The sequence below is a fragment of the Benincasa hispida genome, chromosome 9 (genome assembly GCF_009727055.1).
Source record: "Benincasa hispida cultivar B227 chromosome 9, ASM972705v1, whole genome shotgun sequence".
Classification (NCBI taxonomy): domain Eukaryota; kingdom Viridiplantae; phylum Streptophyta; class Magnoliopsida; order Cucurbitales; family Cucurbitaceae; genus Benincasa; species Benincasa hispida.
The window spans coordinates 70,896,184-70,913,446 of NC_052357.1; the positions used below are offsets into that span (position 1 = coordinate 70,896,184).

General features: G+C 32.2%; 3 protein-coding genes across 5 annotated transcripts; 2 read left to right on the forward strand and 1 right to left on the reverse strand.

Moving 5' to 3' along the window:
* Nucleotides 1-160: 160 nt before the first annotated feature.
* On the forward strand, nucleotides 161-4,637 carry LOC120086535 (beta-1,3-galactosyltransferase 7-like). Of its 3 annotated transcripts, none has more exons than XM_039043234.1 (11): nucleotides 161-513; nucleotides 630-726; nucleotides 820-875; nucleotides 967-1,181; nucleotides 1,262-1,325; nucleotides 2,480-2,552; nucleotides 2,638-2,758; nucleotides 2,862-2,949; nucleotides 3,120-3,245; nucleotides 3,780-3,889; nucleotides 4,050-4,637. In XM_039043234.1, exons 1-11 carry the CDS (start codon nucleotides 422-424, stop codon nucleotides 4,196-4,198), a joined length of 1,191 nt encoding a protein of 396 aa, XP_038899162.1. In that variant the 5' UTR covers nucleotides 161-421; the 3' UTR covers nucleotides 4,199-4,637. The 3 variants fall into 3 exon arrangements, with proteins under 3 accessions (XP_038899162.1, XP_038899161.1, XP_038899163.1); XM_039043233.1 differs by having other exon boundaries at nucleotides 164-513; nucleotides 627-726; XM_039043235.1 differs by lacking the exon at nucleotides 161-513 and having other exon boundaries at nucleotides 627-726; nucleotides 824-875.
* Nucleotides 4,113-5,922, reverse strand: LOC120086537 (ABSCISIC ACID-INSENSITIVE 5-like protein 2). The gene is made up of 3 exons (XM_039043236.1): nucleotides 5,340-5,922; nucleotides 5,138-5,209; nucleotides 4,113-5,045 (listed from the first exon to the last, which is right to left on the reverse strand). The coding sequence occupies exons 1-3, from the start codon at nucleotides 5,796-5,798 to the stop codon at nucleotides 4,965-4,967; spliced, it is 612 nt and encodes a 203-aa protein (XP_038899164.1). The 5' UTR covers nucleotides 5,799-5,922; the 3' UTR covers nucleotides 4,113-4,964.
* Nucleotides 5,923-7,048: 1,126 nt separating this feature from the next.
* Nucleotides 7,049-10,950, forward strand: LOC120084873 (transmembrane protein 87B). The gene is made up of 5 exons (XM_039040685.1): nucleotides 7,049-7,200; nucleotides 8,415-9,351; nucleotides 9,497-9,592; nucleotides 10,254-10,390; nucleotides 10,481-10,950. Exons 1-5 carry the CDS (start codon nucleotides 7,049-7,051, stop codon nucleotides 10,656-10,658), a joined length of 1,500 nt encoding a protein of 499 aa, XP_038896613.1. The 3' UTR covers nucleotides 10,659-10,950.
* Nucleotides 10,951-17,263: the final 6,313 nt, after the last annotated feature.

The window sequence follows — 17,263 nt, forward strand, 5'->3', positions numbered from 1 at the left end:
CATGCTATCGCAACTAAACTTTTCGGAAAACGGAAACAAAAGTGGGTAACGATCTGATTAATTTATTTAATCAGAATTAGTGAAGTCATAAACACAGAGTTAATTAATCCAATTAGAAAGCAATGAAGAAGGTGGCTTCATATTAATTTATAATACTGAAAGCGGAACTGAGTTATGGCGTGATTAGCGTGGAGAAGGCAACGACAATTCTTATTTCTTCCTTTCGCAGCCTAACCTTTGACACTCTGACTTCCAAAAACGCGCCTAATTCTTCTTCGATGACGTTTTGATTTATGACACACAAACCCCAATTCGATTCCACTTTCTTCCTTCTATTAACCCCATAAAAGTCTTTCATCATTCCTCTAGTTTTCCATCGGTCGGTCGTCTCCCTTTCTCTCGTTTCACAGCAAACCAGAAAATGAAGAGCCGTGGCACTAGAAAGATTTCTGTTATATGGGTTCCTTTCTTTTGTCTCTCCTTCTTCTTTTTCGGTATGCTCATCACAAACAGGTTTCTATTTTCTTCCACACCCTTTTCTCTTTTCGATTTCATGTGATTCTCTATTTTTTTTAATGGGTTTTGATTGTTGATTTGTGGGAGTTTTGGATTTTTGGTTTATGTAGCAGGATATGGTCGGTGTCTGAATCCAATGGCCAGATCATTTCCCGTCGTCGACACGAACAGGAACTTCAAATTGTCTCTGAAGATAACTCAATTAAGATCGTGAGTGTGTTTGCATCTGATTTCCCAACATTTCACGACTGACTCTGTTGCTTGTTTAGTCTGATTTTTCTTTTTTTCTTGGAAAATTTTAAGCCAGCGGAAAAAAAGGATGTGATGACAGAAGTCTATAGAACTCACGAGGCAATCCAGTTTAGTGCAACTTGTCTTTATTTCCAATTTTTCGCTTCTTCATTCTTCCAGTTTTGGCTCAACACACTGTTTTTCTCCTTTGGGATACAGATCTTTAGACAAGAAAATTACAATGCTTAACATGGATTTAGTGGAGGCTAGAAATTCTCGGGAGATGCAATCCTCTGATAGCCACACCCCCTCTATTGAATCCTCTGGTAACGGCAACCTTCCGAAGAAGAAAATGTTAATGGTGATTGGGATAAATACAGCTTTTAGTAGCAGAAGACGTCGAGATTCGGTCCGAGAGACATGGATGCCTCGAGGTATTTAAGTCCCACTCATTGTTCTTATGTCTCATTTTTTATCACTTGACTGCTAAAACATGGTTTAATGTTTTGGTCAGGGGAAAAGCTGTTCCAGTTGGAGCGAGAGAAGGGGATTGTTGTCCGGTTTATGATTGGCCATAGGTAGAATTGCGTTTCTTGTGGGGTATTTGGCTCTTGCTACTTGTTTGAAATTAGATGCTGGCGAAAATAGGCAAACTCACTTATTTTCCTATATGGTTTATTCTTCTTTTTCCAACCAAACGGTATTAACAAATGTAATAGGCCATTTAAAGGATAGAGTATTAGGGGGTTTTCGTTGGCCAAAATTTTTCTTTTTGAGTTCCTCTTATAATCATGCGCTGGATTGTCTCAAGGCATGACAATAACAGACGTGGGTTTGTGATGACTTTTCCGGTTGAAGCTTTTTCTCTATAAATACTTGTGAGAGAAGCACAAATTAAGTGTTTTTAAAAGCCATCTTAATATGTTGAGTGTTTTCAAACTTGCTCTTTGACTATTTAACCAAACATAGGAAAATATTGAAGAATGCTTTAAAATTTTTCTTCTTTCAGAAAAGGGTACAGAGGAAGGTGTAGAAACTAAATTGTGTAGCAGGGTCATTTTCATGGTATATGAGATGGGAGGTGTTAGCTTATACAACAACAGAAACTTTTCTTCTCCACGCAAAGGAAAGTTGTGGAAACTAAAAAGTGATGTTTGGTCTGTTCACATTATAAGATGGTCTAACATAGGACTGAAGCTGCAAGTTATACCATGCTGTTTTAATTCTTGAAAATAAGTTATAAGATTTTAAGGTCCTCTGTTTTACAATCATAATTATGACACGGAGATTTTCTGGATTGCTTTCTATTGCTGAAACTGGAGTGTGTCAATAGATGGGCCAAACAAGTTCTTTGTTGGTGGTTTCCTTTTACAAAAGCAGCAAGAACTGTCAATCTACCAGCTTTCTCTTTTCACCTTATTTTTCTGATTACTTCAGTAATTAATTTATGATATTGCTGTTTATGTGTGAAATCAATCTTGTGTAAATAAGAAGTAAATTTAGACTGGAATTTCTGACTGTGATTAACAAACTGTTTGTATTTGTATCACATGGAAAATAGTCTTGTCATGTCATCGTTATAACATTTTCCCCCATGAATCATGCAATCGCACCTTATTCTCCCATCATCCTTTTATATTTGTGCAGTTTAATCTCGATGCATTATTTAACTGGTTTGGTATTGCTTCCTTGATTTCATTTGAACTAAGCTCATTGATTTTTGCTTGATTAGTGCAACTTCCAACAGCATCTTAGATCGTGCAATTGATTCAGAAGATGCCCTACATAAAGATTTCCTTAGGCTGGTAAAAGAGTTTATATGGAGTAATTATATTAGCATATAAAAGAATGATTAGACATTCAGCTTGTAAATTGGATCATTATGTGCAGGAGCATATTGAAGGGTATCATGAATTGTCTGCAAAAACAAAATCCTTCTTTTCCACTGCCGTTGCTAAATGGGATGCTGACTTCTATGTCAAGATAGATGATGATGTCCATGTAAATTTAGGTATGTTTCACATTGACCGTTGTTAGGTTGTTATTCTTTCTATTTATTTGAAAACTAAATATACATTTATCAAGATTGAGTTTCTTAATTCTTTCTCATGTAGGGATGCTAGCTACTACTCTTGCTCATCACCGTTCGAAGCCCAGAGTCTATATTGGGTGCATGAAATCTGGACCTGTTCTTTCTTCTAAGTAATTATCATGGACTATCTATCATGTTCATTGAGAGAGGGCGAGATTGATTATCTCTGCTATTTCTTCCCTTCATGGCACAATGATACCATTCTTTTGTTTGTTTTCATTTGTGTATTCTTAAAAAGGATTTGACAATAATATTTTTTGCATTTTCTTTTATATCACAGGAGTGTCAAATACCATGAGCCTGAATACTGGAAATTTGGAGAGGAGGGAAATAAGTATTTCAGACATGCAACTGGGCAGATTTACGCAATCTCAAAGGAACTAGCCACCTACATTGCGGTCAATCAGTAAGGATATAACTTTTCCATGTGCATCTAGAGTTCATAAAGTGAATACATAATCTTAATCACGTCTTTAATTAAAATCATTCAGGCATCAACATGAGATGTGAAGTTTCTTAATACATTCAACTGTTTTCACAGTAAGTTTTTTAAGTGTGTAATGTTTAATGAACTAAAAGAATATGCGATCAATTTCAATGGATATCAGAAGCTTCTCACTTGAGCTTGCAGCTCTTTCTTAAGGTTTTTGACATTTTATGTTATCTTTTACAGTTATGGATTACCTTATCGAAAAAATTTACAGATTATGGATGGTAGATTTTTAGTTGTTAACTAACTAATGGAACGGTAAATGAGCACTAGCCTTGTGTTAAAATAAAACTTTTATGAATTTGGGCAAGTTATATATATATCCTCTATCTCTCTGTTAGGAAGAAATCTGTATGTGGACCAGTCGTTATTTTATCTATAGATTGGGCACTTGTACCCGCCTCTTGTTCATGTCATTTTAAATTCAGAGAGTTGAAACTTGTGATGCAGGCCAATTTTGCACAAATATGCCAATGAAGACGTGTCCCTTGGTGCTTGGTTAATAGGCCTTGAAGTCGAGCATATTGATGATCGCAATATGTGCTGTGGGACGCCACCAGGTAATAGTTTCATTAGATATGGATGATCTTGTATTTAGATACAAACGGTAAGGTAAAGAACAAACGTTTACCTTATTTCTCCAAATTCTTTATCCCTTATTGCAAAGCATCTTTTTTATTCTGTTACATAGTATTATCTTAAAACAACAAAAATTTTCAGATTGTGAGTGGAAGGCACAAGCAGGAAATGTCTGTGTTGCATCATTTGACTGGAGTTGCAGTGGAATATGCAAATCTGTGGAGAGGATCAAGAATGTCCATGAAAAGTGTGGTGAAGGGAATGGAGCTGTCTGGAGTGCCTTAATCTAGTTAAAGCTTCTCTTAGTCTACTTGGGTTTTTGACATTATTCACCTGTGATCAGACAAAGCTGGAGGTTGGGAGTTGAACTGGAGATAAAACATTATCAAAACACTGCAAGTAGAACCCTGAAAGAAGCAACGATGAATGGATTTGTAAGATTGCGAGGAAAATATTCACATATTCAGAAGAAAGAAAAAAGAAAAAAAAAAGTTTCTTCCACAAAGCTTCCAATTTTGTTCGTGTTTGTTAAATTCATTGATACCTCTGTTCCTTTCTCAGTCTTTCCTTTTGATTATAGAATTTATGTATTATAGCCAGTGTATTATGTATTTTAGGCTTCATTTGTATTCCCCTTACAAGGCCGAGTTCCCATTCAATGTGTCAGATTATGTTTATGTAACATTTCTTTGTATAGTGAAAATAAATAGAATGAACTTGTTTGTTTCATGATTTGTGTTAAAGGACTCCACCTTCTTCCTCCATAAACCTCAACTTCATATCGGAAGTAGTTATATCCTCAATAATCTGGATCTGATATCACCGGTGATAAATTTCTTGATGGAAAAGAGAGGTGCCCGGAATTTTACAGCGTAGAAGGCAAAAGAGGTAGAATAGCAACTGCATTGTTATCATAACCAAAGAAGTTTTGTTATTTGAGTATTTCCTCTACATGAAACACAGAAATTAAAGCTCCTATGTTTTCAAAATTAACAATCTAGCTAGGAAAAACTTGAGAGAGAGAACAGAGACAGGTCTGCTTGTAAAGATCAGAAGCTAGAAGAAGGCCGAGCTCGTGCGCCGCAGCTGGTATCTCGGCATTGGAATTGGATTTGAAGAAAATAGTCTTTCTGCTTCCTGAAAAAGAAAAGAAAACTACAGTTTCTTAGTATATGAACAAAATATAACTGTCTGGTAGAAGTAGTAGTTGTAATGGATGATGTACTTGCCTCTTGCTTTCTCAGCCAACTATTTGTTTTCCTCAAGCATAACACTTCATGCTCCAACTGATTTGTATAAGCCTAGAGTATTAAAACAAACAAACATATGATGATGTACACGAAAAATGGTCATTTGTCCTAAAGTTTATTGTGTTTGATGAACACTTCAAAAATAGATGCATGATTGAAAGAACAAATTTCATAAATTTACCTGCTTCCTGGCTCTGGACCTTGCAGCAGACTCCCGGTTCTTGATCATCCTCCTCTGCCTTCTTTCAATAGTCTTCTCCTTTATATCATCCAACTGTCTTCGTTTCCGTCCACAATTACCTTCCTGGAAATCAGAGTTCAACGAGGCCGACGTTGTAATCGACATGGCCTGCATATTGTAAACACCAAAATCTGGTACACTTGCATGATTGTAAACAGCTTGAGAAACTGGCAACTTGGAATCAATCAGCAATGCTCGTTGGTAATGCATCCAATCCATCCCTTCTGCTGAGGCTGAAACCTCGGCCATTGGATCAGGCCGTGGCTCGACATCTTCATTCCTTTTCCCAAGAAACAATGAAGCCGTGGACGCTGCAGGAGATGAAGAGGAAGGGTTATGTACCAGCTCTGCTTCTTCAACAGACATCACATTCCTCAAAACTAATTCATCTAAATTCATTTCCTATTCTAATGGCTTCTTGCCCTGCACCACTTGTTTTCTGTTCCTCTCTGCTACTTCAAAATCTGCACACTGAGACAAATGATGAGGGAAGGGGAAACAAGCCAAGTTTGGTGAAAGTTTTGAGGAGAACCCATAAATCCGATATGAAAAAGGATCTGGCAGATGGTGATTTGTTGAAAGGGATCCTATATTTCAGAGAGAAAAAGAGAGTAGTTTCTCAGTCCAACAGCCAAACCTGATATTCTTGCTAATTTTGTGGGATACAGAGATGGAAATTCAAGGGCTTAAAAACATTCTAATATTACCAATCTACTTCACTTTCTTGTCTTTCATTAGAATACAGTTGCACATTTCTGATCAAAACCATAGAAGCATTGTGACTTAGCATATGCCATCAAAATGCAAATATTATATTTGCTACATATGGTTTTGACGTTTATAATCTCATCTAAAAGAAATACACATATTGCATGCCCTTTTAATTTGAAAGTACCTTGTAGTTATAGTTGATATCAGTATATTCAAATGGATTTTTATCGAATGTGATAAGTTGATTAAATAGGTGTTTTAAGGGTTTTTTTATTTTATTTTATTTTATTTTTATTTTTTAATGAGTGAGAAGATTAAAACCTCACCTTTTAGTTAAAATTATATAATCTAATTTTAATTGTGCTTGGGTTGACCTATATGTTTTAAGTAACATTTTGATTTTTTTTTTTTGCTCACGTTAGCTCTTTTAGTAATAACTTATTTATTTTGTTTTTTTTTACTTTTTAAATACGAGGTTCAAAATTCAGCCAAATTTTAAAAAAGAATAAAATAAAAATAAAAATAAGTTATAAAACAATGACATTTTATCAGTTGGAATTGAACTGAGAAAATAGAAATATCGTATAAGTTATGTTTCTTTAAAATTTGAGTATTAATATCTTTCAGAAGAAAAAAAAATTGAGAATTGATAGAATATACATGAGTTGTCTCAATCGCTTTTAAGGTGAGCGCGTCCCGCGCGTGTGGTAGAATTCCTTTTCGTACCGACCGAAACAAATGCTTCTCTTACAATCGGACTCCGATCTCATCTGCCGATTTCCACCCTAACGCCGATCCCTCGTTTCTCTCTCTCTGGTTCTCGTTTTGCCGTTCGATCCCTAGTCATGAATATCGCAAAACAAAGATCTGTTGTTGTTTCAAATCCTTTATTCATTTTGTATGCTTGCTTCGTACTCTTACTGTCACTCACAGTGAATATGAGCAATGCCTCCATCCATTTCTACGACAAAGAAGTTTTCATTGATGTCGGCAATGCTTTCCTTCTTTCCGGTGGCAGTGAAGGTCTTGCGGCTTCTCTCTCGGCCGATTCCGACACGTCTTCTGTCCGCAATGGCCAATCCTCCATCCAGTACTCTTTCTAACTCTTTGGATGTCTTATGTGTTTCCTTGCGAGTCAGTGTGGATAGGTTTTGTAGTTGAAATTTAATTGGATGTTAATTTCGTTGTTCTTGAGCTAGATCTGTGTTCATTTTGTTATAATGGGGTTAACATTTGATTTAAAACCTGATTCATTGGGGAATCGGAAAATGAAGTTGCACATTTGGCCTCTTTTTTTCTTTTGTTTGTTAACTCTCTAATAATATTTTAAGTGGGACTATGGAAGGACTCTGTATTTCAACAGATCTGGCGTTCACACATATATGCACATATATTTTTGTGTTTTGTGTTTTAGGCTGGAGAAAGATTCTCCTGTCTTCAAAGGAGTTCAACGTCTTTCTATGACCCTTGGAACTCTTCGATCACTTAATGTTTGTTTTCAATGACTAATGAGCAAGATTTCTACTTACCGATTAAAGTACGGATTTTAGTTTGGTAAATTGACCCGTTATGCATTTAATTAAATTCAATGAACGTCTCAAGAACTATGTAATTTGAAGAGAAGATTTTTATCAATAACCAAACCAAGGGTTCTATGTGAATTTTAAATGAATTGAAGTGATGTATCATATAAATCCCAACCTCAGGTTTTCTTCCATTTTTACAGGTTGGTTTCTTATCATTTTGGGATTGGTATATGCAAATACTGCATTTTCTTTATTGCTTAAAAAGTGATTAGATTAGCACTGCAGTTCCAGTGATGTGGCACTTTAGTGCTGCCTCGATTTATTTATGGCTTTAAGTTTTGTATTGGAAGTATCTTGCCACCATGGTGCTCTAGTACTTCCTATAAGTGGAGGCTCGATTATGGGTCAATAAGATGTAGATGAGCTTAGATTTGAACAATATCCTTCCTCTGAAGAATTTCAGTTTGCTTGAAGATCATATTTAGGAATACTCTACCAGTTGATTAGGCAAATTTGTTTCGAACAACTTGGCCAGTAATTCAATTCCTTTGTTTCTAAAGATATTGACCTATCTATTGCATCCTTGATAATGCTTTAATGGATATAACTAGTCTCGAAAACTGATTTTCCAAATATTTATGCCCTGCTGTGATGAAGCTCACTGAATGTTTATACTCTGCATGTGTTTTTTTATTAAAAAAAAAGTTTATATTCTTTCCTGCCTTTGTATTTTTCCCTCAGTAAGTCTGCGTATTCGTGACTTTTACAAATGGGACAGATTTTATAATATCACCTTTTGGAGGAGCAAGGCTGCTGCTGACCAACATACAGACAAGGAGCATAGCACTGGGTTGATTCAAGTAATTATCTTTGAGGCTGCCGATCGTGATAACATTGGTGGTTCTGCATATGGTGGACAGAGAGCTATATGTTGTACTCCAGATTTAGCTAAGCTTGAAGGATGTAAGCAAGGGGAAGTCATTAGAAGACCTTCTGCATTGGATATTAACTGGCCATTTGTTTTAAATGTGCAATTCAGTGGAAACTATCTTCACACTCGAATGGAAGATATGGAAGTTCCCATAACAAAAACTGGAATGTATAACTTGTTCTTTGTAACATGCGATCCAAACCTCAAAGGATTAGTGATGAGTGGGAGGACAAAGTGGAAAAATCCTTATGGTTATTTACCCGGACGGATGTTCTCTTTAATGAGATTTTATGTATTCATGTCTGCTGCATATTTATTGCTTACGGTCATATGGTTATCTCAGTATGTGAGGTTCTGGAGAGATATTCTACAACTTCAGCATTGCATCACAGTCGTCATTGCTCTTGGATTATTTGAGATGGTCCTTTGGTACTTTGAATATGTCAACTTTAATGATACAGGAATTAGGCCAGTTGTAATCACAACATGGGTGGTGACTGTTGGTGCTGTAAGGAAAACAGTTACGCGGCTTCTTATACTGTCCATTTCCATGGGTTATGGTGTTGTGCGGCCTACTCTTGGTGGTCTTACCTCAAAGGTTCTTCTTCTAGGGGTAACTTACTTTTTGGCATCTGAGTTATTGGATATTACGGAGTATGTTGGGACTATAAATGATGTTTCTGGAAGAGCAAGACTGTTCCTAGTCCTCCCTGATGCATTCCTAGATGCCTTTTTAATATTATGGATTTTTACTTCCCTTTCAAGGACGCTAGAGCAGTTACAGGTATTGCCTTCCTGCTCTCGAAATCTGCAAGTTTAACAGCATGCCCTTTCTTCTTCTTCTTCTTCATCTTCTTCGTTTTTTTTCCTGTTTGCCTTTGCCTCTATATCTGATACTCATTTTGTACGATAAACTTGTTTTCCTCCAGATGAAAAGGAGCTCTGTTAAGTTGGAAATATATAGGAAGTTCTCAAATGCATTGGTAGCCACCGTTATTGCTTCTGTTGCTTGGATTGTGTATGAGGTATTTTTCAATCTCTATACATTCCTCTATCCATGTAGGCCTATAGAGCTCAGCAGTCAGCACTCCTAGTGCAACTTAATGCTTTACCATATGGAAACTAAAATATAAAAAACAGGATATCGAAGTTGGTGCACGCATCTTCTCACTGGTACATGCTGTGTGCCGTAATTAGTGTAAAATTATGGAAAGTTTTCTCCAGGGGCACTGGTAGAGTTCAAATTAGTTGTGAAATCTGCTCTAACTGTATTGATTGCTTTAGCCTTTAGCCATTAGGGACTTGCCAGCCGTATCTCCTTGTTATTGTGGGTGTGCAAGGTCTAGCACGCGTTGTAGTTCTTTATGTGGGAATTGAACATTTATACGAAGCTGAGAATTATTGTCATCTGACTCTTCATTCTGAAGTAGATTGGAAGCGTTTCTCTTCATATTTTTATCTTTCTGTCTGTGTGTATCTCTAAACACTAAAGATGGCATCTAAATTTAACTAGGCAATGGACTTACTCTGCTTCATATGCTTTACTTTCAATTCCTTCAGTTGTTTTATATCTCCAATCTTCTTTTTCAGATTATTGCTGTTATTATTTTATCTATAGATGTTCTTTCAGTTTCCCAGTGCTGTCTTGTGAAGCGGGTTTTCATGATAAGCTTTTGTATATTATAGGTCTACTTCAAGGCGACAGATCCTTTCAATGAAAGGTGGCAGAGTGCTTGGATCATAACTGCTTTTTGGAACATTCTTGCATTTGCTTTACTGTGCGTTATCTGCTATCTCTGGGCACCATCACAGAGTTCTCAACGGTATTTCTATATTTCCCAATATCTTGCCTTTTTCTTTTTTTACCCCGCTTTACAATCAGATTTATCCTAACTTAACAATCATGAACCAAGGTATGCTTACTCCGATGAAATTGGAGCTCAATCTGACGACGAAGAGGCTCAATCCCTAAACCGAGCAAAGCCGGAGAGTGAACTTAGTTTTGTGAAGCAAGAGCGGAACGAGAAGGATAGCGGAAACACTATGGAGTTCGATGAAGACGATGACAGGGAAGAGGATAAAAGAGAATGATCAATCAGCTTTCACTCAGCCTTTTTGTTTTCAATCTGCAGAAAGTCCAGTTCATTGGGAGCCCTCTACGAGATCACCCAAATACTAAATCAAAGTGTCATCTTGAAAGTGAGGGCCCTGCAACATGGCATCACAATGGAGGTTTGTATATTCTAATGAAATGTAATGGAAGGCAAAATCACAAGATTTTTCTGTATTCTTTTTTACGCCCATTACCCTCATTTATTTTGTAAAGTTATGTCTGCATATATGTTCTTTGAAATCTTGAGAATATTGAACTGGTTTTTTTTTTTTTTGCCCTCACTAAAAAGAAATCTAGGATGTTTGCTACTCCTCAATTTTGGTAAGCTTGTTTATGTACCATTTTTTACCAAGTTTCTTTCTAAATATATATATATATAACCATCATTATAACTCATGCCATGAAGTCTCGATTTAATTAAAAAAAGAAATTTTCTCCCAAAAATTATAAGAAATAGCAACATTTTAACTATATGGTTCACAAATATCAAAATTGAAGAAATTTTCAACTTTAGCGACTCAAAATCCAGCCTTTTTTCCTTTAAATTTCAAATTTATACTTGAATAGTTTTTTTATATTTTAATGATATACTTGAATTTGATTTTTTCATGTTTAGATATTCATTAAATGTATATTATTTTAATCATCTATTTGTTGTGTAATTTCTATATATATATGCTTTTTTTAATCTTGTGTCATTTACGTATATTATTCCTCCAAGTTGTTGATTTTTGTACATATGATTTTGTATAGGTTAAATTATAAAAAATGCCTTTGAACTTTTCACTTTCTGTCAAAAATATCTCTGAAGTTTCAAATGTTTCAAAAATACTTTTAAACTTTTAAAAAAAAGTTCAAACAGTACCTTTGTTGTCAGTTTTGGATGAAAACTGTTAAAGTTTTGTTTGAAAAATACTCCTAAACTTTTAAAATGTTTTAAAAATATCTTTAACTTAATAAAAGTTCAAAAATATTTTTATCGTTAGTATTGAATAAAAATCGTTAATTCTTCATGACAAAAATGATTTTAGAATTAAAGAAATAAAATTTCAAAAAAAAAAAAATTACTATTGATCGATTTGTTTGAAGTTTTCTTAAAGTTCGAAAAAATCAATTTTAAAATAAATTATATAGATATCTTCACTTTTTTCATATAGGTATTCTCATATTTCTCTTAATTTTCCAATCCTTAGCTTATACAATCTTTTCAACAACCAAAACATACCAAAACGCTGCAATACTGAAGGTCCTGTCACGAAGTGCCTTGGAGAGCAAATTGGAAGGATTGTCTCTTCATGCACGTGTGTCAAATGGAGAGTGATATAGCGCTACAAGGCATGAATGCAATACTTGCCTAGCATACTATCTCTATTAATGGCGTAGGGCATAAGTGTCGTAGCACTTGCACAACGTCGTGCCTCTCCTTGCTCGATTTCACCATTTTGTTTCCTATTGCTTGCTAATTGCTCCATTTAAGCCCGAATTGCATCTGAAACGTCTCGACGGCTTCTTTTGCTCGATAATCTATCTAAGAACTAAAATAAATACTAAATTCCTAAGAGCCAACATGATTTAGGTTAATACTTTTTTTTATTTGACTATTTATCGTTTTGGTATGTTTCAAAAGTAGATTTTGATTTTGGAACTTTGTGAAATTTTGTGGTATTTTATGTTTTAACTTAAAATTTTTGTTGTTGAGAAAATTGGTATAAGTTAAGAATTGAAAAATTAAGAGAAATACGGAAGTAGCTATATGAAAAAAGTTAGGATATCTATGTAATTTATTTTAAAATGGTTCTTTTCGAATTAAAAAAAATTTCAAACAAATTGATCGGTAGGAGCATTTTTTAATATATTTTTTTAATTTTTAAAGTCACTTTTGTCACGAAGAATTAACGATTTTTGTTCAAATACTAACGGTTGATGTATTTTTGAACTTTTATTAAGTTAATGATATTTTTGAAACGTTTTGAAAGTTCAGGAGTATTTTTGAAACAAAACTTTAACGGTTTTCATCCAAAACTAACATAAGAGTATTTTTTTGAACTTTTTTTTTTTTAAAAAAAGTTTAAGGATATTTTTAAAATTTTTGACAAAATGTAAAGTTTAGTGGCATTTTTTTTTTATTTTATAATTTAACCTTTTGTTATATTGTCTGCATTATTGATTAACTAAGAGTAAAATATTGAATATTCAATCGTGTATGATTGTATTATATGTTTCGAAATTTTAATTTTGAACAGTTTTTTCTCACAGCCTTTTCTATATATACCAAGTTTTTTTTTCATATAAATTATATATCTCATATAATTAAGTTTATGCTGCATTTATGACATATAAACATGGAATGAAACAAAAATATATACTTCATATTATTAAATATCTCACATTTATCAAACATAAACATGGAATGAAACAATAATAACTACTCATATTTAATAAATATACCATAAATTTGTGGAATATATAAATGTATAATGTAACCAACATATAAAAACGTATAAATATAAGCCTACTCTTGTAAAATGAAGGAAAAAGTAAATTACTTTATGCACATTGTGAAAGTTTTGTCATTAGGTAAAATTAGGATAAACGTCAACATTTTAAACAAAACAATAAACTATACTTAAACACAAAAAAAAACAAAAATATAAACAAAACTTTAAACAACAAACTTAAACACTAAAACAATGGAATATTATAAAAATATATATTAAATAACAAAAAAAATATTTTATATTAAATAACAATAACAACTACTAAACTTTTTAAGGTGCACTTATACTAAAAGAATAATGCTAATACTAACAAAAAAAAAAAAACATTAATATGGTAGGTCTAACATAATATAAATAAGATTAGTAAAATATATAGAGAAAAAACTACTAACATCAATATGTAAATATTATTGAATTCAACAACAACTAAAAAATTAACATGATAGATTTACTAGATATTTGTAAAAAAAAAAAATAATAATAATAAAAAAATAGTAATAAATAAAAAGTAAACTCACAAATTCAACGACAGTTTTACTTTTTTCCCTCAAAGTGACAATGATCCCTCTTTTCTTTACTATTTATTATCTGGCAACAAAAACTACAAAAAATAAAATATTATGAGAATATGCATCTATAACTTATTTTTATTTTTTTTTTAAGAAATGCTAGGAATTTTGTTGAGTGAACGTTACCTCTTTTCTATTCGTTGTTTCTCAAACAACAACAAAAAACTGTAAAAAGAATAAAATAGTATGAGAATAGGAACAAAATTTACAATTATTAAAAAAAATGAAATTTTGTATAGTAAATGTAACCTCACAATTTGATGGACAAATGTGGGGAAGAAGAAGTTTTAAAAGCAGAAAGGGAGTAATTTTTTTATAAGTTTTCAAAAGAGAAAAGAAATCGGTAGAGAGCAATTTTTTTTAGAAGTTTTCAAAGGAGAAGAAGATGGGCAGTTCGAAAAAGGCAAAGAGCAACCGACAGAAAGCAATGAAGAAGGTAAAAAGCAGAGAGAAATTGTGATTTGAAAAGCTGAAGGGGGGTTTAAAAGGTTGTAGGTTGAGTTTTGACTCAAACCATAGATTAATATGAGCGTCTGACCTCTTTGTCGAGTATTAAAAACTCGACATGTAGAAAACTTAGGATTGTTGAGGATTGAACCCTCGACACGTGCTTTAATTATTTTTAGGACCCTCGATATAATATTTTAAATTTTTTCTCACCTCGAAATCTTAAAAAAAAACCACAAATCTCTAAATACTTTGAAAACAATCCTATTTAGAAATAAGACATCCTTGTAATTAAAATTCTAAAATTGGAAACATGGTTATATTTTCCATGACGGTTGACTTTCTACTTTAGCATTCTTCATTTTCTCACATATCTACTAATATAAAAAAATACTATGGTTTGTTTTTTAAATAATAATAATAATAATCAATCAACGAAAACGGCAAGGGTTTAGGAATTCTAAATTTAATTTAGTAAAATTAAAAAATATATATATTTATATTTCCTTTTTTCTTTGTTATTAAAATAGACATTAGTAAATCCTTTTTATTAATAGATATATTGAAAGTTGTAGAGCGTTAGGGGTAAAAGTCAACGGTTATCGAAAATATAACCATTTTTTTTTTCATTTTCTAATTTTAGAAGTTTAGTACAAAAACACAACTAGAATAGTAATTTAAAATATGGCTTAGAGTTCGAATGACTTAGAATTTGACGAAGCTGGTTTTTTAATATCCATGACCTTTTAAAAATATAGGCTCTAAATGGGCAACCTTTTATTTTATTTTATTATTATTATATTTTTTAAAAGTATGCGGGTGTAACCTATTACTATACATAAATAAAAATTAAAACATAGATTTAGGCTTTTTTGTTTTTGATTTTTTTAAATTAAGTTTATAGACATTATTTTTACATTTAACTTTCTTCCTTTATTATCTACTTTTTATCAATGATTTAAAAAATCAAGTCAAATTTTAAAAACTAAAAAAAGTAGTTTTTGTTTTTTGAATTTGACTAAGAATTCAACAATTTATACTCATGAAATATGCAAACATTGAAAGAAATGGGTAAAATAGGTAATAAATATACTTAATTTTTAAAAATAAAAAATAAAAAATAAAAAATAAAATGATTACCAAATGAGCCAATAATGTTTTCAAATATATTCAAAATAAAAGAAAATAACTTCAGATTTTTAACTAAATTATTATTTAACAATTCATAAGTTTGGTAAGAATATAGAAGAAAAAAAATAATATGTATTTACCATGTGTAACACACGTTTTATTAGTATTTTTATAATTTATTTAATTTTATAAAGAAATAAAAAAAAATTATTTTAAGTAATAAATTGCTGAAAATATTTATAAGTAATAGTAAAATATCATCATTTATCTGTGATAGGCCATGATAGACTACTATCTTTATCTATCATGACACAAATAAACATGTAGTCTATCACGGTCTATTGTAGATAAACAATGAAATTTTGATATCTATTAATATTTTGATTTTTTTTTATATATTTGAAAATAACCCTAAATAAACTCAGTTGAGGTTTTTATTTTATTTTTTTTTTGAGTTGAAACTCAGTTGAAGTTATTTGATAAAATTAATATGTTCTTTGAATTTATACTACGTCTTTTTTTGGTTAAGAAAAACTAAAACAATAGATTTATTTTGGTATTTATAATTAGTATATATACAGGAAATTTATATAAATAAAAAAAATCTAAAAATATTTATATTTGATCGCAAAAAGTTCAAAATGGAACTTTTTACTATAAGTATAAATATTTTTAAATATTTAAAAAGATCCTATATGATTTCATACCTATACAAAAGATAAAGTTTATTGAAATTAGTATGATTTAATGTTTTTAAAAAGGTTTGATATTTCATTTTTAGTTAAATTATGTTCATTTAGTACATACTATATGATTATGTGCATTGTATTCAATTTTTTTTAAAAAAATTTACATTTGATTAAAAATAGTTTCTCCATGAATAAACATGTGATAATATATATATATATATATATTGGTTTGTTTTGTTTTTTTTTGTCGTTCTTGTTAGAAGAATTTGATGAAGCTGGTTATTTAATATCCTTGACTACATGTCCATTTGGAGCCTATATTTTTTAAAATGTCATGGATATTAAAAAAATCAGCTTCATCAAATTCTAAGTCATTTTTAAAAATATAGGCTCTAAATGGGCAACTTTTTTGTCGGTCTTGTTAAAGGAAATCAACCAACAATTGTGTTGGATTTAAGGCACAAAATTCAATTCTAGTATTAAATCAAGTATTGAGTCATTTACGATGTCTGATTTAACTTTTTAAATATTTGATTTTGAAAAATAAATGCAAAATTTCAAAAAATGAATGTTGCCTTTCAGACATGGAATTCATCTGTCAAAAAAACAAAAATCTAAGACATCTCAAGAGGTTGAAGATATGAAACGAATTCCATATGCATCAGCAGTAGGGAGTCTTATGTATGTCATATTGTAGGGAGTCTTATGTATGCCATATTGTAGGGAGTCTTATATATGTTATGTTGTGTACACGTCCCGACATATGCTATGCAGTTGGAATAGTCAACAGGTTTCAATCTAATCCTCGATATGATCACTGGACTGCCTTTAAGAACATTCTCAAGTATTTTCGGAGAACGAGAAATTATATGCTCGTGTATGGAGTTGAGGATCTGATTCTTACTGAATATACTGATTATGACTTCCAAACCGATATTGATTCAAGGAAATCAACTTCAGGGTCAGTATTCCCTCTGAATGGAGGAGCAGTTGTGTGGAGAAGCATCAAGCAAAATTGTATTGCTGACTCCACAATGGAAGTTGAGTATGTAGTTGCAGGTGAAGCAGCAAAAGAAGCAGTATGGCTCAGAAAGTTCCTGGATGACCTGGAAGTAATTCCTAATATGCACATGCCTATCATCCTCTATTATGACAACAGTGGAGCAGTTGCAAATTCAAAGGAACCTCGAAGCCATAAACGAAGAAAGCACATCGAGCGAAAGTACCATCTCATCAGGAAGATTGTACA